The sequence below is a fragment of the Amblyomma maculatum genome, chromosome 10 (assembly GCF_055883805.1).
Source record: "Amblyomma maculatum isolate TAMU_Amacu chromosome 10, ASM5588380v1, whole genome shotgun sequence".
Lineage (NCBI taxonomy): Eukaryota > Metazoa > Arthropoda > Arachnida > Ixodida > Ixodidae > Amblyomma > Amblyomma maculatum.
In genome coordinates this window covers 21,218,841-21,246,724 of record NC_139353.1, presented here as the reverse complement: position 1 = coordinate 21,246,724, position 27,884 = coordinate 21,218,841, and the positions used below count along the sequence as shown (strand labels likewise).

Sequence of the window (27,884 nt, the reverse complement as noted above, 5' to 3'; positions counted from 1 at the left end):
GCTAATGCCTTGCTCTGATTTAAAAGTATGAAGTAGGTTTTAGTGAATTGTGAATTATTATTTCTTAGCGGGGTGCCCAAGATGGCGTGACCGATACGAAACTCGCCTGCGTATCGAACTGATGCAAGCGTAACAATGAACGTGTTTCTCGAAGGTGGAGATGGGACCTAGAAAAAGCAATCCACTGGACCGTCACTATTGCAGGCGTCGCCTACGCAATGTGGTGTTTCGCGACCAACGAACAAAGTAAGTCTCATTGTGAAATATTAAAAAAAAACTTATTTCCGCTCCTTTTTGCTCAGCTTTGGTTGCTTGTTTTGTTAGGCGATGTAAAAACAGCATTAATCTGAATATACTTATAGCTGCGTTAACTTTTGAAAATACATTCGATTGCCGCCATTGAAATAGGGCGAATGTAAGGTCGATCATGTGAGTATAATGCAAGCTCAACGTATCGACAACGTCCCGACAGGTGCACCAAATACGTTTTTTTTTTTTTTTGGTTACAATTAGAACATTGTTACCCAAACGGGTAATCATGGAGTGAGTGGAGGGCTGACGATGATATTTTTACTGCTGCCCCCCCTATTTCCAGTTTGTGCAGACTTGGACCACGTGACTCAGTCGCACTGACGCGACCATCGCATTTCGGCATGATTTGCCAAAGCAATAGTTAGCTGGTTCATATAACTATAATTTCGTGGCTTTGCTACTGTTTGCGACAAGCACAGCGCGCTCGAATACTATCGTTAGCTAAATCTGTCATTAGTCAATAAGCTTCCTATGCTCGTAGAAGCCGAAACAAAGCCCTGCGATAATAAGTTGGGAAGTGACATTTGCCCTTTCGGCTTGACATAACAGCACACGAGTCATCAACTGGGAATACGTATTGGAAAGTTGATTCTTGGCTATGTTACGCAATTGTGATAAACGTTCCAGCCGTACTTCGGCCTAAACGTCAATATTAAACTTGAAGACTACACAGCTAATCCGTGATATATATCATAGCTAAACTAAATCAATGATCATAAAAAAGACGGTGTGTCTCATCGTAGTAAAACTACGATGAGTTTATAGTTGTCTGACCCGTCAGCAGTCTGCAGGTTTTGTTCCGTTCACTAAAGTTATTTCATTCTAAATACTGATTGCCTGACTTTTATTTACTGACTTTAGGAAGAACATGCCAACGCAAAAGTTGTAGATAGTCTCGAAAAGTAGCTAGCTACTTTATTTTCATCAAGCTAAAGTCTTCGTAAATTACCGGTCATAAAAAGGATGAAAAAGTTTTCACGCGACAGTTCGGCCACTTCAGTGGCGAGACGCGTCTCAGGTAAAATATTTTTTTTTTGTTTAATTGCAGACTCGTTCACTTTGATAAACCTTTGTGTGCGCACTAAAACAGTGATTTAAGGTAGCAGCTCGTCCCGTGACAGCTCTATTTGAAGGCCAATAAAAAGCTGTATAAACCGCAGCTTGATGAAAACAGCGCAGCTAGTAGTTCTTTAAGCCGGTGTACAACTTTTGCGCTGACATTTTGTTCCTCAAGTCAATAAATGAAAAGTTAGCTAACATGTGTTTAAAAATTACTAATTTTGGTGCACGAAAAATCTTTGCAGATTAGTATAGGCGACTCTCAAGAACTTTTCAGTTGGTTTTGCAGGGCTACAGTGAACCACATACTTTTTAAACTTTCATAACATTTAGTTGGAATACGCGGTATGCATATAAAACGAAGTAGTTTCTGTTGGCTTCCGCAAGAAAGAACTGAGGATAGTACACATTTGGAGTACTATGGCTGCGGTCAAATATGTTTATTTTAGTATTTTTGAGGTTTCTATGGCGAAAAACATCTGCGAATGCAAAAACCTAATGAGAAAAAAATGAGGGGGGAGGGGGCGTAAAAGTAAAATATGTGGGACTCTGGAGAGGGTCCGCGTAAAAAAACAAAAAAAGATACCTTATCAATGGGGTGCATGTGTCGCTTTCGAAATCGACATGACGACAGGATTTACGATCCCTATAGCTCGCACAGACACCAATTCTATTCGAGACAAGCACGACCATTATTTGAACGTGAATGATGCTTCTACCACTTATTTATAGCTTTGAAAATAAGGAAGGCTAACGATTACACAAATTGCGCTTCCTATTTTTTCTTACAATTACACGCGGCCTTGTACACTAATTGCCAGCGGCAGAGTGCGGGAACACATTGTTCTAGACGCTGCCGCACTTCGACATTTACCAACATGCGCTGCTCAGCTCCCGTCAGAACAGCTTCCGCTTACAGAGAAATCAATAATGTCACCCGGGCGTGCAGGCGTGGGCGAACAGGTGCTGTTTCGGTGGCGTCATCCCGATCTTTTTTTCTGACGCACGATAGCTCGCGTGCTATAGCTTGGTGGGCGCCGTTCGTGTTATATATATATATATATATATATATATATATATATATATATATATATATATATATATATATATATATATATATATATATAAGTTCAGTCGTTCAGTCGTGTCCGACTCTTCGTGACCCTATGGACCATGTCACGCCACGCTTTCCGGTCTCTCACTATCTTCCTAACATCACATAACTTCATCTGCAGTGCCTCGAGGATGCCATCTAACCATTGCGTTCGCTGCCTACCCCTTCTCCGGCGACCCTCAACCTTTCCCAACATCAAATCTTTCTCCAGCGACTCCTCTCTTCTCATCAGATGACCAAAGTAGCTGAGCTTTAACTTTAGAGTTTGACCCTCCAATGAGCAGTCAGGGTTTTTGGTCGACAATATCGACTGATTTGATCTTCTGGCAGTCCAAGGAACTCTCAAGAGTCTTCGCCAGCACCACAATTCAAACGCGTCAATTCTTCGACTGTCAGCCTTTTTCACAGTCCAACTCTCGCATCCATACATCACAACTGGAAAGACCATAGCACGAGTTATACGGATCTTGGTTGGCAGACTAATGTCTCTGCTCTTTACTAGGCGGTCAAGGCTAACCATTGCTCTCTTTCCCAGAAGCAGGCGTCTCCTAATTTCATGGCTGCAGTCTCCTTCCGAGGTAATCTTGGAGCCCAAGAACAGAAAATCTGTCACAGCTTCCACTTCTTGTCCGTTGATGCTCCAGGACTTGATAGGGCAAGACGCCATGATCTTCGTCTTTTTAATGTTCAGTTTAAGCCCAAGCTTCTCCCTCTCTTCTTGTACGCGCATCAGAAGTCTCTTGAGTTCCACTTCATTTTCTGCCATTAAAGTGGTATCATCCGCATATCTAAGGTTGTTGATACGTTTTCCAGCAATCTTCACTCCAGCTGAAGACTCGTCCAGACCAGCCTTCCTCATGATGCACTCCGCATATAAGTTAAATAGGCAGGGCGACAGTATGCAGCCTTGCCTCACTCCTTTCTCGATCGGAAACCAATCATTAAGACCATGCCCAGTTCTGACTGTGGCCTCTTGCCCTTCATATAGGTTCCTGAGGAGACAGATGAGGTGAATTGAAACTCCCATCTCTTGGAGAGCTTGCCACAATCTGCTGTGATCTACGCAGTCAAACGCTTTCGCATAATCAATAAAGCAGAAGCAGATTGGTTTCTGGAACTCTCTTGCTTTTTCCATGATCCAGCGAAGGTTAGCAATTTGGTCTCTAGTTCCTCTGCCCTTGCGAAACCCAGCTTGCACGTCCGGAAGCTCCCGATTCACGTACTGCTGCAGCCTACCTTGGAGGATTTTCAACATCATCTTGCTAGCATGCGAAATAAGCGCGATCGTGCGGTAGTTGGAACAATCTTTGGCACTGCCTTTCTTTGGAATGGGGATGTAAACTGACCTCCTCCAATCCTGTGGCCACTGCAGGGCTGTCCAAATCTTCTGACATAATGTATGCAGAATGTTAACAGCGTCATGGTTGAGGTTTTGAAGCAACTCAGCTGGAATACCATCAATTCCGCTAGCTTTGTTCTTAGCAAGGCTGGCTAAGGCCCATTCAACTTCACTCTTCAGGATGCCCGGCTCGAGATCAGTAATCACAACCGTCTTATGTTGGGTTGCCCACGTGTGATTTTGACCAAAGTACAAAGTAAAGTTTTCGCCTTAAATGAGTAATATAGACTTGGCAACCAGGTTAATTGGAGAAATATGGGAGAGGCCTTCACCCTGCAGTGGGTATAGTCAGGCTGATGATGATGATGATGATGATGATGATGATGGCTGCAAAATAGACTATTTGCAACAATATTTTCGATACCGTTTGGCAAAACAGAATCGAAAATATTGTTGCAAATAGTCTATTTTGCAGCCATCATCATCATCAGCCTGACTATACCCACTGCAGGGCGAAGGCCTCTCCCATATTTCTCCAATTAACCTGGTTGCCAAGCCTATATTACTTATTTAAGGCGAAAACTTTACTTCGTACTTTGGTCAAAATCACACGTGGGCGAGATTTGTCCGCAGGATTCAGCGGGATAAACAATAGCCAAAAGCCGATCAAAAAAAAAAAATAAACATAAAAAGATAATAACGAGAAAAAGATTAATAGTAAACAACAGAATTTCCCGTTACTGCAGCTAAGCAGGGATAACGTAGGACAACGACCAGAATATTCAAGAACGTTGCCAATAGAAAATAATTTTCACTCTTAATCTAGTTTGGCATACATTCCAGTCACACGTTGAACTTTTCGTCAAGTTCTACTTGTTACAGGATGTAATCTCAAACCAAGTTCAAAGCTGCAGCAGGGACGATAGAAAGGCTTAGTTGTAAGGATGGTAAAAAAAACGCTTAAAATCGTTAGTGATATGGATACCGTTGAAGGTCGCTTCTTGGAAAAGGTCTCTTCAACAAAAGTTTTGCTGCATGAAACGTCCATGTCGTTGGAATATCATCTTAGGCTGCTTCATCTTTGAGATAAGCTGAAACGTCACACGTCGCAATCACTTTATTATATGTATAGATAAGTTTCAAATATCTCTAGGAGCCAAGCATTCCTGTTATTAAATTCAAGGATGTCGTTCGTTTTGGCTCCATCCCAGTTCCTCCGCTTTGCGACTGATGAATCTCAGCGGACTGGAATCCCCTTGTCGTAAATGCGTACTAGTGCACATTAAACACCTCCCTGAAAGTCTTACACAAGTCACATATTAATGAAGTACCGTTGGGCTCGCACGTATAGGCAAAATTAGCAAGCAAATCTCCACTGACCAGGAAACATAAGTATATGAAAGAGCACTGAACAAAGGCTGGTAAGCCGACCCAATGTTTCGACAAGTTTCAGCCCTTGTTCGTGCGTCTTTCATACTGTGTAACCATCTTTCTCTCTCAAAGTGTGTTGCTGGGCGAGTTCATGACTGATCATGGTAGACGAAAATAGCGCAGGAGACGAGACAAGGCAGTAGACACAACACGAGCGCCGACTAACAACTGAATGTATTCAAAGCGTGAGCGTGTGAATACACGGAAGTTAGTCGGCGCTCGGGTTGTCTACTTCTTTGTCCCGTCTTCTGCGCTATTTTCTGCTACCATCATCTTCCTCTCGTTCTACATTAGACTAACATATAAGCACTTTTACGGATAGCGACGGTAAGGTGGCTGCGCTATGCACACAAGTCGAAATTTTCCACCGGCCTTTTTATCCTTCGTTTATTCATCTTACCTGCAACTCACGCCACAAAGAGGAATCAGCGCCTGTGTACCGTGTGATGCCGGGGAGCGTTAAAAGGACTCCGATAACCAATTGAAGTGGATTTCTGTCTATAGATCTGTCGATAGTGTCGTTAGCCTACGGCGCTATAATGACAAAGATTCATCATCGGTCGCTTTCGATAATAAGTCCGATGCGGATCCGAGATCCATCCAAACGGTAGCAGCGAATTATACTTGGTGGAAGGGGGGTCACAGATTCAATCGCACGCGGTAAGATTATTAGGTTTTCTCGGCAATGATAGATTATTTGCAAATGAGAAAATTTTAACAGCCCAGCATCCCCGTCATAGCAAAACAATCCGTGCCCAGTCACTATACCCCCCCCCCCCCCCCGCCCTATTTCTAACCCACACCAATTCTCATGGTGTGCCTATTTGGCCTCGGACCAGTTTGTCGACTTCACCAGGCGTAGTCGGCTCGTTCTCTAGGCAACTAAACGTAATTGGTTCAGTAAAGTTAATCTTCCATCTCTCTCAAAACCGACGTGTTGCTGCGATAATTTATTATATTTAGCTTCTAAAACTGGCCTCTTCAGTTGCAATGGCTTCAACTTAATTGTAACAGGGTAGTCACTCAACAATGACTAGCTTTTTTGACAGGTGGTCCACGGTATTCTTTTCTCTGCTCCTCAGGTGCAGCCCTCCCGAGGAGTATGCGGTATGCCTTCGCCCGCAGTCCGTATGGACTCAAAAGCCCGCAGGTAAGCTACGCGCTGCTTTAAAGAGAGGTTAAAAGGTCATCACGATGACAATAGGCATAAGTGAAAAGTGCAATGTTCTCATTGTTACATCGCAGCACGAGTCGCTTTAAAACTCTATCTCACTGTATATTCATACGTGTCAATCTTGTGAAATATAAACGAGCTTGTACGCTCAAATTACACATGTGTGGTATCTAAAGCCTATCTTAAGGGCCTTTTTTTTTTTTTTTATCTACACCAGCTACACTCAGCTACACCAGGGCAACAAAAATCCATTGTAGGTGTATAGGAGATTTTCTACACTCGTGTAACTGGTGTAGATTAAACAAATGGCCCTTCAATGACAGCACAAGGCAAATCTTTTTCGCACCCAGTTCAGTACAATATAACCGTGCACAAGAACCCTCTGAATACAAAATGCACTTGAAAAACAAGTGACGAAGGAAACACTATAAGGTGCCGGAAATAAAGGTATAACCAACGACACTCTCCCAAAACGCCTAACATACTGAATAAACATTCTTTTGTGTGGAGCGCTCTCTTAATCGGAAGCACTTTGGCTACAGGTGCTAAATGTGTTCGGTGTATTAACATTGCCGTGATTTATCAACAAGCGCATTTTTTAAGGAAAGTTGTTTATGAACTCAATTTTTGCATATCGTAAACTACTGCTATAACTATCAATATATCCGCAGGTCTTTCCTGGGGATACCCGTAGTTTTTTTTGTGATTATTGTTTTAGTTACTCAAGAAATCTGCAACACTCAAGAATTTTACACGCACAGCGGCATGGTTGAGGTGTTCCACTACTTTCCCAGAGTACCCGGATTCAATACCGACCGCAGCAGTTGCATTTCGATTAAGGAGAAACGAAGAAGCGCACGCGTACTGTGCGATGTCAGTGCTGTTGTTTACTGGGAGGCTTAGCGCGGAACAGGCAAGGATAAGAGAGGCACACAGGACGAGCGCTAATTTAGCGCTCGTCCTGTGTGCCTCTCTTGTCCTTGTCTGTTCCGCGCTAAGCTTCCCAGTAATCATGTCTTACCAACTAGCCCAGAAATAGCACTCGTCCTGTGTGCCTCTCTTGTCCTTGTTTGTTCCGCGCTAAGCCTCTCAGTAATCATGTCTTACCAACTAACCCAGAACTCTACTTTGCTGTTGTTGTTGTTGTGGCTGTAGGAAAAAGGAAAAGAAAATGCACGGGCCTGCTACTGGCTCTGTAGCTGAGCCACCTGTGCTGCCTCTTGCAGAAAGAAGAGAAAATAGATTAAAAGATACCCAGGTGGTGGAAATTACTTCCTAGCCCACCACAATGGCTCCTCTTTCTGTCTTTCCACTTTCACCACCCTCCTTCCTCCCTTCTCTTACTGCGCGATTCAGATGTCCATCGAACAAGTGTGACAGATACTGCGGCCTTTCACTTCCTGTGAACCAATTTATTATCTATTTAGAACTTTACATAATAGTTTCTTATGGCACCCTCATCTATTCCGTGCCAGCGAAGAAGAAACTTTAAAAGAAAGATTTTGCTGTGCATTGTAAGATTGGACCATTCCTGTAAAGGCCGGTGTAGGCACGCGGTAACTGGCGGACACAATCAAGTACCAGCCCATGTCGCAGTGGTTCCTTTTGCATTTATAGTAAAAAGGCGCCTCTCGTAGACACCTGACACGTGCCATTAGAGAAGGGAGAAAGGTGGGAGTGAAAGTGGAAAGAGAGAGGGAGGAGCCGTAGTGGGGGGCTACGGAGTAATTTCGACCACTTGGGGGTCTCTAACGTGCGCTGAAATTTGCACAGCACACGGATGCCACTTCGTTTTCGCCTCCATCGAAACGCGGCTGCCGTGGTCGGGTTCGAACCCGGGAACTCCAACACAGTGTTCGGGCGTCTTGCCACTGCACCACCCCGGCGGGGCACTTCTCATGTGTTATAATATAGATTCTACCTAAACGCCGACAATGCTGTTTTGTCATGGTGCGCAGGACATGTCGAACTGGGGATGGCGGACAACAAAATTTGTGGCTCGCAAAGGATGGAAGTGGTACCTCCTGCACCCCGTCTTGGCCAGACTTACCGCCAACTTCGCACCATCGGTGGGCAAGAAATTATTACAAGAACAAAGTGTAGCGACATCCGATGGGCATGTTTTCAATATGTCGCACTCATAACGTGCGGCTGTCGATGTTCTTCGCCCCATTATCACCAATTCCACCGAGTATTGAAAAACAAATGGCTGAGGCTTAGCTTGGTTAAGCCTGGTCAGATGCGAAGCATATTGATTGCTAAACTCGGCTTTTCATGGTTACACTTGGCTAAACTTTTCTTTCCTTGGTTGCACGTGCTTTTACACGGTTTAAACTTGGAATGCACAATGTTTTCCCATCGCATAAAACTAGGTAATAGCATGACTCGTTCATCTCTAATCTAACTGTGTTACCGACACGCACAACGAACATGTCGTCCCCAAGGCCAACGATACTCGATTGCCACTACGCGAATATGTACACAAAGCAAAAGCTCTTAGAACACCGACGTGCTAAAGGAATCAACGATTTTGATTTCTTCGGCAACAACACGGTCGTATGGGAAAGCCTCCCCGTAAACTACCCGTATCCAGCCGGCTTGACGTGCACCAACGGTCGTTACGTCTTCACCAGCCAGCCGGGCTAGTGAAGAATATGCGGAGAGGCGTTGTTGTTGTTGTTGTGGCTGTATAGGAAGAAAGAAAAGAAAATGCACGGGCCTGCTACTGGCTCTGTAGCTGAGCCACCTCCGCTGCCTCGTGCAGATAGAAGAGAAAATAGAGAAGAAATAAAAGGGTGAGGGAGAGAAAGACGCGCGCCGCAACAACAGCCGTCGTCCACCACCGAAGAAGTGGCGGGTGCAATGACGGCCTACAACAGGTAAAAATTCGAACAGGCCAGCCCCCGCCGCAAGCGGCAGTGACCCAACTGTCCCAGCCCCATCGTCTCCCCTTTATATATAAACCTGCGCTATACCACGTGATCCGCACAGCGTGCAACCGCAGCCGACGGCACGAGCCGGTCCCCGTCTCTCCTCTGTCGTGACGTCAGTGTATCACGTGGTGTGACGTCACCATACCACGTGGTCCGCACGGCGTGCAACCGCAGCCGACGGCGCGAGCTGGACCCCCGTCTCTCCTCTGTCGTGACGTCAGCGTATCACGTGGTGTGACGTAGCATTCCACATTCTTTGCATGGCGTGTAACCGTCACGAAGGGCTGTGGTTTACCTCTAGCAATATGCTTCGCATAAAACAGTGTTCTACCCTACCTAGGTAGCGCCGTCCTCAGAAGCACGAAGCCTGTGTTTTGTGTCATTCCGAACATATATGTAATTGCAGCAAGACTCAAGCAGCTGCTCGTCTTAAAAGAAGACAAGCCGCGTGCGTGCGTGTGTGTGCGTGTGTGTGTGTGTGTGTGTGTGTGTGTGTGTGTGTGTGTGTGTGTGTGTGTGTGTGTGTGTGTGTGTGTGTGTGTGTGTGTGTGTGTGTGTGTGTGTGTGTGTGTGTGTGTGTGTGTGTGTGTGTGTGTGTGTGTGTGTGTGTGTGTGTGTGTGTGTGTGTGTGTGTGTGTGTGTGTGTGTGTGTGTGTGTGTGTGTGTGTGTGTGTGTGTGTGTGTGTGTGCGTGCGTGCGTGCGTGCGTGCGTGCGTGCGTGCGTGCGCGCGCGTGCGTGCGTGCGTGCGTGCGTGCGTGCGTGCGTGCGTGCGTGCGTGCGTGCGTGCGTGCGTGCGTGTGTGTGTGTGTGTGTGTGTGTGTGTGTGTGTGTGTGTGTGTGTGTGTGTGTGTGTGTGTGTGTGTGTGTGTGTGTGTGTGTGTGTGTGTGTGTGTGTGTGTGTGTGTGTGTGTGTGTGTGTGTGTGTGTGTGTGTGTGTGTGTGTGTGTGTGTGTGTGTGTGTGTGTGTGTGTGTGTGTGTGTGTGTGTGTGTGTGTGTGTGTGTGTGTGTGTGTGTGTGTGTGTGTGTGTGTGTGTGTGTGTGTGTGTGTGTGTGTGTGTGTGTGTGTGTGTGTGTTTAAACGCATTTATCACACCGTTTAGATAGGCAGCCTGTTTTTGTCGAGTCGTCCACACAATTGTAAAGAACATTCGAATCGAACGCTCTGTTAACTGGTCGTGGCTTCTTTCGCTGCCTACCGGTAGAGATGCTGGCTTTTGAGACGGGCAAAGTAAACCATGACCTTTACAAATATGCATCTGCGAAATTGATATTTTAGTCAAAAGGTCTGTCCTAATTGAAGGCAGCATACATCGAAGGTCTCTGTTCGAGCGCTCCAGACAAATGCGTGGACGTCAGTAATGCTGCATTTATTAGGCCAAGAGCACGTTTTTAAGCAATTTTAGAGGCAGTTCAGCCGTTCTAATTTTAGTTCTCTCTCGGTCACTTTTTTTTTTTTTCACTTGAAATTAAAAAGCGAAAACTTGAATCATCATAGTCTCTCTAGTAGGATGAGAGAACTAACCTAACAGTTTATTCGGAGTAGTAGTAAATGCTTAGTAGTAAAGTAGTATATGACCCTTCCGACATTTCAGCTCCTTCCTGTGTTCTACGCCACGTACTCGTCGATGTTCGTGGCTTGGCTCTTCGGCTGGGAAGTATTGGTCTTGTTCCTGGGCCAACACGCCGCATTCTACGCCGTCACTTGGTTTCGGAAGCCCATACTGTGCTACGCGGTCGCATTCGCGATACACTTCCAGAAATTCGTCATTCCATACGAGTGGGAGGAGGTAAATCTCATTGATAATTCTCTTCTTCGCGCCTGAAGCTAATTCTTAAAATCCAGTTTATAACTCTGCTAGTCGTTGCCGCTACAAAGCATCAGGAAAAGAGAAATGGAGAAAAGGAGAAATAACGCATTCATTTCCATTGTTCCACAAGAAATGGATGGTATACCAGGTGCTTTCTTTAGAAAGTCCAAAAATTTTAATAAGAATGTGACTGACTTTAGGTATTTTGGCCCTGAGGCTATATTGGGGGCTACGGCGCACGCCAGGTCAAAGGCAGAATTCTTCCACTGGTTCGCTAATTAACTTTTGGTTTTATTTTAGGAGACTGTTGTATTTTCGGAATTTGAGCTTGTTCTCAATATGATAGCCAAGAAGATATGTTTCTATTAAAAAATTACGTGAACTTTACGAGGTCCGAATATGTCAGCCTGGTGGGCGCCTTCACAACGCAACACAGTGCCAGAGGGCGTGTCTTGCGTTGGTAGATCCGCCAATGAGCGTTACGAGGGCGAATTTCCAGCGAAACGATTGCGCGCATTGGGTACCGACGCAGCGGCTATCAGCGAGGCCGAGGTCGAAACGATATTGCCGCCAAGCGTCCATCTAGATATGCCAGAAAAGTGACGAAATCGCGCGCGCTTTGTTACTGGGTAAAACCGCGACATCTTTAGGCCTCGTAACACGTGCGACAGTTTGTTTTAAGAAACAATTCTCGGCTGTATTATTCGGAGAGGAGCTCGGATTTTGAAAATACAACACCTCTAAAAATTTATGTTCAACGCTGCTGAATCGAATATGAAGAAAAAGCATTAGCTGTTGTTGTTGTCCAAATAACTTATGGCACATACCCACAGAGGGGGGTCGGCCAAGAATTGGGTAGCAAAGAATTTTTTTTATTATTATTTGTTTTTTAAGTATACTTGCATAAAAAATGATTTGAGGGGTAGAGGAAAGGACACAAAACGGGAAATAAGTGAAATATAAAATGAAAAGTGGTAACACTCACGGGAGATTGACACTACAATTGTAGAACAAGTGATGCTTAAATATTTAGCTAGGCAAACGATTTGAGTGCAGTAAAAAATTTTGCATGGCGGTAAAAACAGGCCTGTGACTGTGCCCAAGCATTAGCTGCGGGTGACTGAGCGTTCCTCTTCTTCTTCGTCTTCGACTTCTTCGCGGCTGCTCAAGGTCATTCATGACTGCAGTCACGGACTACGCGGCGGGCCAAAACCTGGCGTAGTATTTCTTTCGCAATAAAATGTTAATCAACGTATGTGGTCAAGCAGCGACCTATTTGGAGCATTCTGCACTTTACCTGGTGTCCTCCTAGCCCCTATTATGGTCACAGGACTGAAATAAGTCTAAAGTCGGTTACCTTCTGCTTAAAATTTTGGACAAAAAAAAAAGCGCCCGGTAGGGGTACCGCAGCCCAATCTTGGCATAAAAGGAAACATCTGCTTTTGCAGGAATTTTGCCGACAGATGTAACCGTGTTCATTTGCAGCGATATGCTGCCTACAGCCGAAGCCTGGCTGATGGACAAAGATTTTATTTTGAACACCACGTGTTTAGTTTGTTGTAAGATGACGTCTTCACCTACCGCCATTTACTCTTTCTTACTCGTGTACCCTTGGCCATTATAGGAACAGCAGGCCGGAGGGGCATTACTCTGGCGCGTGTTTCAACAATTCCTGACTTCTTCACTCTCGGGTTCAGTTATTCTTTGCACAACAAGCCGAATTGTACTCTATTTGACCGGAATAATAGATTCAAGGACAAAAGGTAAAATCACTAGCTAGCACATGAGTTCGTGGCGACGTTGTACAAGAGCAGTGGGACAATAACGACTTTTCCAATTTAGGCTAAACGTTTTGAAAAAAGACTGACCTAAGCAAGATTTAACGTCCCTGTGTGTCGCAAAGCTATAAAGAGCGTCGTAGGGCCCCACATGCATTTAATCCACCTGGAGTTGTTTAACATACGTTGTTGTCGCACAGCACACGAACGCTTTTTGCATTTCGTCGACATCGAAACGCGGCCGCAGAGACCAGGATTAAGCGAGGACGCTAATGCAGGATAGTTAAGAAATACACCAACTAGTAGCGCCTTCTCTTGTCTCTTCTCTTCTCTTGTCTACTCTGTTTCTTGTGCCCCGTTGCGCCACGCTTAAAAAAAAATACTTCAAGATTGAGCCTTGATGCTCCAGCTTAGTAGCTCATCGACTGGGCCACCGTCTGGCGGGTCAAAGAGGAAGAAGGCAGAACAACTTGCACACTTAACGCAGCTTCTGCAGTGAGTTTTAATATAATTAGAGAGATTTAGTTTACTGTGATCCGCGATCCGCCACCGTGACCTGTTACCGCGCGTGGGCGGGCGCACAAGCTTATTGGTCCCGACGCGGTAAGTCTGTGTGCCGACATCCAGTAGGTGGTGCCATCTATCGGCGTCAAGGGGATCTGGGCATGCGCAGTGGAATGCGCGATGGCGGATCACGGTATACTAAAACTCTCTATTGTTAGTTGCTACCGGACGCATTTGGCCTGCGGCGGAACATAAAAGGAAAAGAGTATGTATTTATGCTGTCTTGAAGCACCGCTAAGGGTGTTAATGCGTTTCCCTTTTTGTTATGTCTTGTTTATACATAGTCGTGAAATAGTGTAGTGATACGAAGATATCATTTTAACAATTTAATCCACTTAGATATTCATTCAGTGTGTGCGAGATAGAAATGTACAGCGAGCCCTGTATATTGCACGTCCCTCGACACGCACACGCTGGTCAGCCGTGGGTGAGACGAAACGACAGAGAAGATCGGTTTGGTTCTTAGCGTTTAACGTCCCAAATCGGCTCAGGCTATGAGAGACGCCGTAGTGGAGGACTCCGAAAATTTCGACCACCTGGAGTTCTTTAACGTGCACCGACATCGCACAGCACACGGTCGCCTTGCTTTTCGCCTCCATAGAAAAGTGGCCGCCGAGACCGGGATTCGGTCCCGCATCCGTAGGCACTGTAGTCAAGCGCCATAACCACTGCACCACTGCGGCGGGGCAGGCAGAAGGAGCACCGCCGTACCGGTAAGTTCGGCCCCTCTTGCGGACGCAAGTGAGAGTAAGCGCAGTGGAAACTGGGAGGGAAAGGCGAGATTGTGTGGTGTTGATTCTAGCAGAGGTTGCATCCACTAATGTTGCGCGAAGCCGCTGAAAGTTGCGCAGAGCGCATACGCGGCACGCTTCCCGTTCATTTTAGAGCAGTGGGCGGCAGCGGGTAAGCATTGCATAGTCTTTTTTGGCAATGGGTCATGTGACTGACTCACTAAATCGGATTTACCTTCCTGTTTCCTTTCCATAGTATATGTATCCCAAGTATGGAATCATGCCATACCGGGCAGCCTTCGTCACATTCCACTGGAACCTGATGCGTGGAATCAGCTTCAGCCTTGAGTTCATCCGCTGCCAGCGGGCCAAGAAGGATGAAAGCCGCCGCCAGAACTGGCCGCCTTACTGGAAGACGCTCGCTTACTCGTTCTATCTGCCCACGGTGTACATGGGGCCTCCGCAGAACTACGACGACTTCTTGGTCCAGGTATTATACGTGTTTGTACATGCATGTCAACTCACCTCTACCAAGGTGCAGTTCGAGCTAGCTATCGTTCAGCTCACACGCTAATAAACACAAGGCAGCACCCAAAAAAAAAGAAAGAAAAGAAACGGTCACCAGTACAGCCCGAAAAAGCAAGAGCAGTAAGCAGCTTTTTTTTTTTTTTTTTTTAGCTTAGGGTGCAGGCTATTCTGAGAAAGAGCAATGCAAGATATGAAGACTGGAATTCAAGTTAGGGACTCTCTGGAGCACAGGGTCTCATTTTACATTCATAATTTTATAAATATTTACACTCACACATTGTCTGTGATGCGCTTGCGCGGAACAATATGAGTTTGTGCAACTACCAATACCTACCCTTATAAGTCGCATTCAGCGAGTAAAAACATTGGCTAATATTACGAGCTTGACTTTGTTCTCAGATACTGATTACATTATGCCCAACAATGAGCGGCACGAATACTGTTCGGACGTAGCAACATTTTACACAAAGTTTAAATAAAACCTCAGAGCACCCGTGGAGCAGTCTTTTTTTCTACATTGCTCTATCTCTCCTAGCATAACCAGCTAGAGCGTTTCTAGCTATCGCAGTTACCATTTCAGGCGAAGTCTGATATCACGAAGAAATTGCCTGAAAGCATTCCTTCTTCGCAACCGCGAATACATAGTGGGACGGGGATGCCTTATGTAGAATCGTGTAGAAGCCTTCGATCTTTTATCACGATGTGAATAGCACAAAGCGTAAAAGCTCAGCTGAAAGACAGCACGAAAGGCGATCAAGGTGACAATACTAGAAGCTAACCAAGAGGGCTCTACTTAAGTTGAGGACAACGCAGAGGGCTATGGAACGAAAAATGGTAGGGGTATAACATTAAGAGATAGGAAGCGTGCAGAGTGGGTCAGAGAAATAACTGAAGTTACCGACATTCTAGTGGAAATTAAGAAGAATAAATGGGCATGGGCAGGACATGTAGTGCGAAGAGAGGATAACCGATTGTCGCTTAGGGTAACAAACTGGATTCCAAGGAAGGAAAGCGTAGCAGGGGGCGGCAGAAAGTTACGTGGGCGGATGAGGTTAAGAAGTTCGCAGGGGTCAAATGGATGCAGCTAGCACAGAACAGGATTAATTGAAGAAATATGGGAGAGGCCTTCGCCCTGCAGTGGGAATAGTCAGGCTGATGATGATAATGACTTGAAGCTATAGATGCGCCTTTTTCATTTGTCCATATGAATCGATTGAAGAGAACTGCGAAATACTTTGGAGTTGAAAACAAGATTGTAGATGCTACTTACCTGCAATAATTCAATTATTTAATCAAATTTCAGGACCACTATACTTTCCGTTGTCCACTAGCAAGGCTCCTGTCAAAAATGGCCCCGTATTGGCTCTGAAACATCAACTCATTACTTCGCCAGTGACCGCGAACTGTTAACTGTTACAATGTCTACACCTGCAAACTCGTTGTAATGGAGCTATTTTAGACACGCTGTTTACGAGATATTTTCCTATTACTGATTGTAATCAATCATATACACTTCTAGCTAGCTCCATGCATGGATCTTTAGAAATAAACTCCTTGAACTTCGCTTCCACAGATGAACAAGCCAAGGCCAAGCTGCACGCTGCTAGAGATCGCTTCTTGCGTCGGAAGGATTCTGCGCAGCGGTGCACATTATCTTCTCATGGAGCTCATGACTCACTATTTGTACAGGTAAGTGGTTTCTCAAGGCTTACTATGGAAGCACGGGCCTCTCACGAATAAAGTCTTAAACCCAGGTTTAACGTATAACTTGCCAGAATTGTGAACACCTTTTCAGTTCAGTTCAGTCTTTCAGTCGTGTCCGACTCTTCGTGACCCTATGGACCACATCACGCCACGCTTTCCGGTCTCTCACTATCTTCCTAACGTCACATAACTTCATTTGCAGCGCCTCTAGGATGTCATTTAAGAACACCTTTTAGAAGCATGTTAATAAACTCCCCCTCACTCAGAAGCTGCTTTTCAGTCACATACATGCTTAATCGGGCTGTCGGACACTGACAAGAAAGTTAATAGTTTACCAAGAACACATTAACCGTCGCTTGAACAGCACGTTCCACCTCAGCGGACCGGGTCACCAACCAACGGCCACATCAGCTGGTTCCCCAGAGTTTCATTTTAAGAAGATATTCCGCAATTTCCTAAGTTGTACTGCTATTAATAACCTGGTCCTATGAGAATTTGTACCATCACGTGACCATCTTCTGATAAAACATGGTAGGTTTCCTCTGTAATCAATAATTGTTGGCCTGGGCATGTCATCGACTGTGAAATTACAGTAGTCGCCGCAGCTTTCCCTTGCACGATTGCGATTGAGCAGACAAAGTTGTTGAGCTAGTTGGTTTACAATTTTGTTTGGTAATTAAGAACTTCGTACACAGCTTATAAATTACATTCACGCAAAAGTGAGGACAGCATGTAATGACAACTAATGCAATTCATTGTGTCTATGTCACCTTACCCGTCATGTGAACGCCACTTTCTAAGCAGCGCTCAATATAATTACTAGACGAACGTGTTATTGATATCAGCAGCGCTGCTAATCCGAAGCACGTCAAGCAGGCAGGGTTGTCTCATGGCGAAAGTAAGTAAACTGTGCCATTCCAAACCCTATTTTAATGATAGTTTGAAAGCGGCCCATCACCGCGTACGGCATTTGGCCGACGGCCTCGCTCCCTTAAAAGTCATGATTACTGTTCGCAGTTGCGTCATTTCTCAGCAATCGACCTCACGGTGCATGTTGCCTTAACACACTGACACTTTAGCCCTGCCTTACAAGATGTATGGCCTTACTCATTTTCCGGAATTCGCAGCGTCTCCCCCACCGTATGAAAATTTATTCCCGCTTTGCGAATCATCCAAAACTTGTCTCATACGTTATTTGTCAGAAATAATCGGGCAACGGGGTTTGCCTGTCATGCAGTGTAAAACAGCCCTTACCGAGCCCTTACGTACTAAAAATATTTCTAAAAGTGAAGACAGGCGTTCTTGCCTTACACAAACATAGAGCTTAAGGCATATGCCATAAAAGCTTTATTTCTTGGCTCAGAAACAGCACTCTATTGACTGGTTACTTTCAGTGAAAAACGACTTTGCTTTTCTCACCTCCATCCCTAACCTCACTTTTCTCTTTTCCCATTCTGACCTTACAGTGCAGCAATGTCCAAGCAGTCAATGGTAGTCGCGACACTGGACCCCACCAGTATCGTGGGCCTCGCCTTGGCCCTCTTGTTCTCCTTCTATGTGCGCTACTTTTTCACCTACGGATTTCCCGGGGCCCTCGGCCGCGCAGAAGGCTTCGACGTACCGCCCCCCGGAAAGTGCATCGCAAGGATGTCCCGATGCTCTTTCTTCTGGAGGTTAGTGTCCCGAGTCGATTTCTGCCCAGGGCGTACACTGCGTCCGCACAACACGTTAAAAGTACATTGCAGAATTACATGAGTTTATCCCATGAATGTCAAAAGAGCAGAAAGCCAAAAAGGAAAAGGGAAACGGCCTAAATGGTACTGTTGCTACGAATCCGGAACAAGATGTTGTTAGCGATAATTGCGACGCAAGTTCCAAGTGCATGACACGTTGCTGTACGCCGCAATAAACATGTTTTAGCCTGACTCCACAGCAGTCGCTTTAGGCAGTATAGAAAATGAAGAGATTGCGTATTTACGCATAATAAAACATATCGTCACATGATCTCCCTTGCAGGCACTTCGACCGGGGCATGCACCTATGGATACGAAGGTACGCATCTGAACTACACATCACTCAACTATCATATGAAGTCTTGTTAGCGATACACATGCCGCTATCGGAACATGCGCATTCATTCTTGATTTTTCTCACTAGAAACCTCCGCGAAGTTAGTTCCTTGCGTTGTCAGAATAATAATATTAATAAGAAGAAGGACGCACGACCTGTGTGCGATATACGGCATTACCATCTTGACAGATACTGAGACAAAAACTAGACTCCAGTTTCTACTTCTTTGTTTCCCGCTCCTGAAAATTCTTGTGAGATTTTGGAATGTTTCATACCTATGCTATAGAAGATTCATTCTGCAGGACAACGAGCGAGTTTTAACACAAATGCTTTATACTAAGAGCACCCTATGTTTACTTCGGCGCATATTAAATACACAATAATTAAAGATTCTAGAGCCTTTGTAAATATATGCAGAGCTAGATAAAGTCTAATAAATGCAGAGATAACTATTCACGCCCGATATATACTACACGTAAAATTACGAAGTTATTGCTCACACCTATATTCTTACGCAATTTCCTTTTTCAGACGATAGTGTTCCAAGGGCTGTGGGGCAGCCCCAAGTGCATGTACCTGTTATCCTAGATTAAAATGGCGGGTGCCCACTAGCGGGAATCGGCCAAGAGATGGGCTTTTGCTGAAGAATGTTCAAAGATGTTTTGAAAAGCACGAAGTATAGGTGAAGAGCTAATATAATATATGAATAAATATGTTTTTTCTCAAATAGAATATTGAATTCATGGCTAGGGCTATATGGCTAGGTGCACGGAGCTTTAAACATATAAATTACAAAAGAAATTTGGAGCATAAAGAAAAATAAGTTGGCATTCAAAGATTATTAATAACGGGACTCGTTTCGTCTCTGAAGGATGCGTTCAATGGCGGAGGCCACTGCCTTACTGTGCGCCAAGGGAAGTAAGATCCCCATATATCACTTAAAAAATCGCGCCCTTTTCAGTGGCTTCAACACCCTCGAGAAAGGATGCATTAGTACCTGAATGCATCCGTTCTGGAGGGAGTCATGGAGTGTGAGATTTTGCTTGCATAGCCAGTAGACAAACTCAGACCGAACCGTTCAAGGAGGTTAACTTTCAGGCACATTCATAATGAGGAAAAGCGGCAAGACCACACAAAGTGATCAGTCGATATTTCGGGTTCAAAACAGAATGACACGTGACTTTCATTTTTTTTATTTATCTAATCATTTACTTCTTTCTTCGCTCATTGCTTGTTCGCTTACGTATTCACTAATCTATGCCATTCTCACAATATGTCGAAGCTCGTAGGACGCGTCTGTACCGAAATGTAAAATTATGTACGTATAATTTAACTAGTTGCGCTTAATTTAAACAAGAATTACAAGTGCTGGATTGCGCAAAAGCAGCGCCTTTTAAAGCACAATCTGGGCAAGCGGCAACTAATATAGAGGGTGAAGTATGCCTCGGTGTTTGCTCTTTTTCATTTGATTAGGAATAAAGTAAAATGAGAAGAACAGCGCACTAGTCAAATTGTGCGAACAAGAGGGTTCTGCTTTATATTAACAAAAAGAGGAATTTGCACGGTTCGATCCAGTATATAAATTTGTGCTTTGCATACACTCTGATTATAGAGTACCACCATATTTGGTTCGCAGCTTGGATGCATACCGAACATGGTTGTTCTAACATATGAACTAAAAGGCTTTTTCACAGAGCCACGTTTTACCAGTGAGGTGCCTTTTAAAACATCACTACTCGTGTGTTTAAGAACGGGGCTCTAAGCCTTCACAATATAACAGCTGCGTTTTTGCCATATAAAGGTCGCAGGTTACTTTATACAATGTAGATACATGCCACGTATATGGTTTGTGATCAAATGCTTGCAGCGTTCCAGGGGTACAGAAAATAAGAGCGATGTCATTTTTACAAACCAAGAGTACAGTTCTGTTTGAAGTTCAGGTCTCGTGCAGGGAGAGATAAGATATGACGAAATAAAAAAAAAATGGCGGAGGTTTAGTCATATGCAAGTGCAAGTTTTGCTTGCGACAGCTAGAAGTGGTTTTGCACTAAATAGACTTAGTTAAGCATTGAGCATTAGCTAATATTAATCAAGCTTAATTGGGCTTGGGAATGTGAAATTACGGCCAGTGTGCGTTCAGCACCAACGTATTACTTTAGTGTGACCTTGCAGACCTTTAGACTGAGGATTAACTGTGCTTACGCACTCGACTTAGGCTTAAGAAGGCGTAATTACACCAAAAGTGTTTTCTTACATGTTCAAACTTCAATTCCTGTCCTGTGTCTTGGTCAGAATTAATACCGTCAATTAGATCTAATTAGCTCTGGCCTTGGTCCTGGTCATGGTAGTTGTGGTCACTCACAGCAGGTCAAGAGTACAATGTATACCTAATAAAGCTGGACTTGGTTACAATACTTGGGGACCATGCGGACTTAAACCTGAAATCCGCGAATTATGAGTCGCTCTCGACTAGAAGTCATTTCGCACTGTAATAACTTGCTGACATATCTGCCGGCCGCAGCAGACCAGGACAGCTAGGGCTGATTGGAGGGCAGCTAGATAGGTATTTGTGCTGCTGTGGACTAATACCCCTATGAAGCAGGTATTTCTAAGGCTCTTGTACCGAAGTCTCTCAACTCAAAGACCTTTGAGTGCTGCTACACAAGCGGTTTCGATGACCATTGAGCCAGTAGCCTGAGTCAACGGCTCAGCTCGGAACTCTATCGAGATCTCGAAGGCCTTCGAGCGGTGGCAACGCGCACTCTCTCGCGCGGAGCACTGTAGTAATGCGCTGGTGAATATTAGAGCGGTATAATCATAAATAAGTATAAATTTCAGACTGAACAACTTATTTTCCAAAACCAAAAGAGCAGAGTGGATTTGAAGCGCAGCAGCGAGCACAATACCATTGTTCCTAGCGACACAGAAACAACCAAAACCAGCTTTCCGAATAGTGCAAGGATGCCATAAAGCTACACCAAAACAACAAATTCATATCAAGAGTGAATAATATTTGTTCAATGAATAATAGTTTTATTTTTTGATGTTTTAAAAACTTGTAAGCCTATAATTCAAAGCAGTCCAGACTCATGCTCATCAAACTACTCGGCTCATCCGTCGTGTAGCACCTCGGAAAACAGGCCTTCATGAAAGAAATACACTTCGCCTCACAAAAGCATACGTTCCTTTATGGCAAAAACACCGCTGTTATATTGCGAAGGCTGAGAGCCCCGTTCTTAGACACACGAGTAGTGATGTTTTAGAAGGCACCTCACTGGTAAAACGTGGTTTCATGAAAAAATCTTTTAGTTCATTTGTTAGAAAAACCATGCTCGGTATGGCATCAAAGGTGCGAACCAAATGTGGAGGTACTCTATAAACAGAATGTATGCAAATCACGAATTTATATTCTGTATCGAGCCCTGTAAATCCCTTTTTTTTTTTTTAGGAATTGAAGTTTGAACATGTATAAAAACTCTTTTGGTGTAATTACGCCATCTTAAGCCTAACGTGAGTGCTTAAGTGCAGCTAATCCTCAGCCTAAAGATCTAAAAGGTCGAATTAAAGTAAATACGTTGGTGCTGAACGCAAACTGGCCGTAATTTCACCTTCCCAATTGTAATTAGTTTGATTAATATTAGCTGATGCTTAAGGTCTAACTAAGCCCATAATGCCTGCAAGATTATTGGGGCTTTGGTGGCGCTGCAACACCTCACTGTAAGATGCTGGAATCTCTACGGCGATTAGCTCCTTCGAGTTCGATCGCGATTGAGAATCCCTAAGTCCGTCGACTCAATAGCCTCTGAAAGTGGCCGCGTGACAGGAGCATAAGCTAGGTGACCATGGCTAGGCTTATTACGATGATAATGACGATAGTGACAAAAAGTATTGGCAATATGGCAGTGATACTGGCGTTAGTTGTCATGGACCCCGCGTCCCAGGCGGATATCATCTCGTTGCAAACGTGTCGCTGCACACGCAGGTACATCTATGAGCCTGTAGTTGGCGAAGGCAAACGCTTCGTCAGGCTGATACTCGGGGCGGCCGTGGCCTTCACTTTCACCTGGGCATGGCACAGCATGCTAACAAGAGACGCCATCTGGTGCTCACTGAGTGTGCTGGGCATCACCCTGGAGGTGCTGGTCGTTGAAATCAGGAAGTGGCAGCCCATCAGGAATCTCGAGGTATTTGACTGCAGCTATACGCTGTGCTGTGGTGCAAATTAAAACACGTAAGCCGTAAGACCGCGTGCTACCGCTTGCGTGCTTTGCTACTTGCAAGCGCGTGAAGTTAGGGCACTGCATGCCCAGACAGCTGGGAATTGCGCGACAGTCTTCACTGCGACGACAGTCTTTCTGGCAGCTGCGTAATGCTTCTGAGTCCGTGATTGCGACCGCTCCAATAATAGGCCCACGGGTCGAGGTTCAGATGCATTACAAGACTATCATCATCAGCTGCAGCCTGACTATGTTTATTGTAAGACAAAAGCCCTTCCGATGTGTCCCAATTTTGATGCTTTTTGCAAAGTTGTCATCGAGAACACTCTTTTTCCTTGATTTTTGGAGTTGAAAGTTGGCAGCTGCGTTAAAATTATAATCCTTGAATAACTAGTACTGACAATATACTAACCATATACTGCGTTTTATGAACAAACTAATAACCGCAAGCAGCAACTATATGTGTAGGAAGAAAGGCGTAGAACGTTAGATAGCCAAATTATGATTTTAACGGCGACAAAATGGCAGCATTTGTTAGCGCTCGTGTCTCGATAAACGGCGAATCGTGCACTTATCGGCTACTGAAACAGATCTGATTGTTGTTAAGAGCTGCTCTTGTTCGGCGGTCGAGCCACATCGCCATTTGTTGTCGTTACCGTAATCGTGCGGAAGAGCCAAGAGAATTCTCAGAAAAGAAAGAAGAGCCGCGAGCACTGCGCCGCTCGCTTCTACCTCTTCTATCTTTTTTTTTTTTTTTTGAGAAATTCTATTTGACTCGTGAGAAAATAGTGCTTTGTAACTGCGCATTCGTAATACATGTAAGGATCCCTCAAAATCTTTGCCGCAATATATAGCAAAAAAAGCTTAAGTACCTGAGCTAGAATTCCGCATTGTGGAATATCGTAATCGTCCTTAGAATTTTTCTCTCCTTCGGAGAATAAACTTTTGATTAAGCTTTACATGATCTGATTTGCTGCGGATGATACAACAAGATTGAGCGAGTCATAATTTCAAGTCCATGATTTACGTTCAGTTATTGCGTTTCATTCGCGTTCTACAATCACTGCAACATTTACATCGTGACACCAGCTTAGAACTCTTGAGGTTTCCCCTTAAGTTCACAGCTAAAAATGTACTGGCTAGGACTACACGTGAACGCATGGAGAGGAGCCCGAACAACTTTTTCTCATTCGATGCTCACCGTCAAATGTAAATACGTGAACTATATTTGCAGTGGTACGTATACACGAAGTAACATCTTAGTTTTTATTCGCTTTCTTTCGCGTGTACGTGCCACTGAAAAAATTTATTTATTTATTCAATATACCTTGGAGATCCCAGTTCGTAGCATAGAGTAAAGGGAGGGAGGTAACGAACTGATAGAGACAAGAATTAAACATAAAAATTAGACACCAACAAAACGCAGAGGCAGTAAAGTGAATTAACGGCTCTAAAACTGTCCGGAAACACAGTTCATAACATCAAAATTAGCATGTAAAAATTTGGCGGAAACTCGACGAAACGTAAAGGTGAGCATTAACTGAGGAAAAGGAGGGGATTGTTCCTTCTCCTCTCCGTTATTTCATTTGTCTACGTGTTTCTTGCGCGAGTACGTGTCTTTAAATAAGTGGACCATTTGGTCTAAGCAAAAATAAATAATAAGTATATCCTATATAGCGCGAGCGCCCGCAGGAAATATGGACATTCGGGTTTTTATGTCTGATGGGGCTTCAGAACGATACACACGCTCCTTCTTTTCCGAGTGCCTTGAGCTCCATGACGTGAGCTCCTTGACATAACAGGCAGGGTGAAGTTGGCGCCGAAGCCTGGACGTTATATGACGGGAAATTAACTCGTCAAGTACAAACCGTTCAACCGTCCTTACGATATGTTCTGGTCTGTGAAGAAGCAACGTCCGCGAATTCAGATCTTGAATGTTATTTTCTGCTACAGAGTCGTTATCTGGCTTCACCTCATCGAATGCGAGTGGTCACGGCCTTGATCGGAACCCCTCAATTTATGCTCACCATCTGCGCTTGCCTATTCCATCTGGCGGAATTGGACACTATCCTGGTGATCTGCAGGAAGACTGTGACAGGTATGAAGGGCGTTTGTCGCAGCATTATTATTCCGTGTTTGTGGCGTCTGTCCATCCATGTGACAAGTAGCAACTATCACCTAATAATTGATTGTAACAACAGCGCCGAATAGTGCGATACTAAACTGAGAGGAGACTGCCACAAGCTGCCTCACATACAGAGCGGAAGTTACGGGATCGCCTGCCTCACATATAGAGCGGAACTTACGGGATCTTCCCGCTCCTCCGAGCATACTTCGACATGAATCTCCGGGGCAGCGACCGGCCAGCGCGCGTCCTTGACGATGGGCCGCAGCGCAACCAGCCGAGAGTATATAAGGCAGACCGCAGCACGCCCGCAGCAATGCGCTCTGGGAAGATTCAGTCTTCCGGGCATCTCTCGCGGTCGCTCGCTTTGGGAAAAGTGTTTTTTTTTTTCACCAATCCCGCGATCAACTCATCGTTTCTCCTCACCTATACGGCCGCCGCTAGCGATCAACTCTGCGACTACGACGCCTCATCGAACAAGAAAGCCGTGAGAATTCCTTTTTGCCACGGACTCGGTTCAATCAATCAATCAATCAATCAAGTGATCTTTATTTGTAGGAAACGAAATACATAAAGAATATTTGGACCGATAGCCGAGGGGCTAGTAGACGGTCCAGTACAGAATAAACTTGGTCAGGCAGCCGTAATGAGCGCATACAAACACTCACACACACACACATACAAAAAAAAACGACAATATTCAATTAACGAAAAAACGGTTAATTGAATATTGTTTTGCCTTTGTGTAAACCTTGATCTAGCTTAATATTTTACGCTGTGATTTCTGCGTAACTCTTGCCTCTACTTACTATGTCCGGAATACTTGCTTTGTTACCTTTATAGTCTTCTTTTATCGCAGTGTTTGTTCATTCTCGGGCTTTCCTCTTTTCAGTTACCGAGTCGTCTTTTATCACTATCGTGTCGTGGCGTTTCTTCCTTATTTTTTTTGTTCAATTATTATGCAGTATAATTTGGACTACTAGCTATAAATATCCAATTGTTTTGTAAAAAAGGTGACTTTCTTGGACTTATTCCTCAATCACACACTGACACACGTACTTCACGGGTTGACCGGCCTAACTTTTAACTATGTCCTCAAACCTCATGGAGGTACAGCGGGTAACCGTAAAGGGGATCCCGCGCCTGTGTTGACCGTAAAGGCGGGGATTTGTGACAGAGACACATTAGAGGATCAAGCATATCTGGTCTGATAACAAAAAGGCAGAGAAATGAAGATCAAGCACAGAAATTGGGAAAACTTCTACTTCATACTTCCTTGAAGGAATGAAGAAGGGGGAGGAGGAAGGGGGGGGGGCACGTTTCTCTGTTTTCTTGACGGCATCTCCTAAATATGTGACGTAATTTCAACGCAGTAGAAAGGCCTCGTTCTCAAGAAAATCCGGCGGCTTCAGCGTATTGAGCGAACACTCACGATAACATTTCTGGCAGGCAGTAGGTGGCATGCGGGTTACGTGAATAAGCACTGCCATGGTCAACGGGTTGTCGAACTGATAGCAGCTGCCTACCCGGCTAGCTCTTGTGATATAGGAATTGAATCCAGGCCTCTTGAATCTTGAGTCAATGAATACTGCTCCTAAACTACGTATAGGGCCGTTCGTAATTGCAGCGAGGAGCATCCATTGAAGTTATTAGCGTGGGTACTTTATTACTGATCCATTTTGCATAGTGCATAGATATGCGCATCTAACAGCGGTTTCCGCAGATGCGTTACGCGTCTGGGATTGAACAGTTACTTTTTTATGCAAGGTTTGTGGTAGGAGTGGGAACTGTCGCGTAGTTCCTTGGCACATTTTCCCTTTTTCTGTCATTGTGTATCTTCATAAATACAACGATTGTAAAATGAAATCAATATTCGCAATCTTTTTCATAAATATTGGGGTCACAAATGCTGCTTATCCCATACAACACAGCAAAGGTACAAGAAAAAAAAATAAATATGAGTTCCGCTTCTCCTCTACATCTGCAACACTCGTCTCTAGTCTTAGAAGAAATTTAAATACCTTTTCTTGCAATTTTAAATCCCAGAAAAACCACGCGACGAATCCAAAGAGAAAGATAGAAAAGACGGAGAAAGATAGTTAATCAATGACGATTTGTTTTCTTATACGTCCTTGAAGTTATCCAGACTACGCCAATTGACAGTAATCAAGCACAATACAGTACACACGCTTCACACATAAGCAACTCATCAGTTGGCTGAAGAACAAGTACGTCAAGCAGAGTTCATGAAAGTGAGTGGTTGCCTTCGTGGTTAAATTCAATGTTTTAGCTCGGCCTCAGCATTCATATAGCCGCACACAATCATAGTTGACAGTGCTCTTATATTTGACATATGAGAGGGAAATATTTGCTGCCGTTTGCCTTGAAGTCACCCTATTCACGAACACAGCTGACATTATTTGCGCCTATATCGTCATACTTGCCAACTTACATAAAGCTCTAAGATTTATTTTTCATTTGTTTTTCCAGGTTTTCCGTTCCCACTTGTTCCTGTATTAGCTGTCCTCTACTGTGCATGTCACGCTGCCATGGACGCGGAGGAGTGGGAGGAGTCGGCATCTACCAGAAAAAAAACAAATTCCTCATAAACTACTTACAAAATAATTCGCTGCGACTGGAACAGTCGGACAACTCGACTCATGTGATACCATCAGACTTTCGTTGTTTCGTTTTCATCATCCCCTTTTGAACTCTTTGGGTCTTCTTCACTAGCACCCATGCGCACTCAAAATAGGCCTCATCTTTTTTTTTTTTTTCTTTCAAGCGAATGGCATTTCGGTAGGAATCATACCCAGAAATTTTGGACATTTCAAAGCCTGGTTCACTTCTACCGATGTCACATTATTCTGTGAATCGTAAATAAATGGCGGTTTCCATGGCAACACAGCGCCAGTTGCCGTGGAAAGTAGAAGTGAGGGTAGCCTAAGAAGCATTCATGATGGAAAATAGCGTGAAAGTACACGAAGGACGGAAG

The 27,884-nt window shown here is 44.5% G+C and overlaps 1 protein-coding gene across 1 annotated transcript in view; it reads left to right on the top strand.

The window, feature by feature from the left end:
* LOC146175799 (protein-cysteine N-palmitoyltransferase HHAT-like) overlaps window positions 1-27,673 on the top strand; it is a 36,092-nt gene extending 8,419 nt beyond the window's left edge. Inside the window, exons 2-12 of the mRNA XM_084582156.1 lie at window positions 155-246; window positions 6,338-6,405; window positions 8,388-8,498; window positions 10,957-11,151; window positions 14,502-14,735; window positions 16,347-16,462; window positions 17,944-18,150; window positions 18,494-18,529; window positions 22,530-22,731; window positions 24,718-24,862; window positions 27,380-27,673. Coding sequence (XP_084438282.1) covers window positions 155-246; window positions 6,338-6,405; window positions 8,388-8,498; window positions 10,957-11,151; window positions 14,502-14,735; window positions 16,347-16,462; window positions 17,944-18,150; window positions 18,494-18,529; window positions 22,530-22,731; window positions 24,718-24,862; window positions 27,380-27,498 — 1,525 coding nt within the window. The 3' untranslated portion in view covers window positions 27,499-27,673. The remainder of the gene's footprint in view (window positions 1-154; window positions 247-6,337; window positions 6,406-8,387; window positions 8,499-10,956; window positions 11,152-14,501; window positions 14,736-16,346; window positions 16,463-17,943; window positions 18,151-18,493; window positions 18,530-22,529; window positions 22,732-24,717; window positions 24,863-27,379) is intronic.
* The last annotated feature ends 211 nt before the right edge of the window (window positions 27,674-27,884 follow it).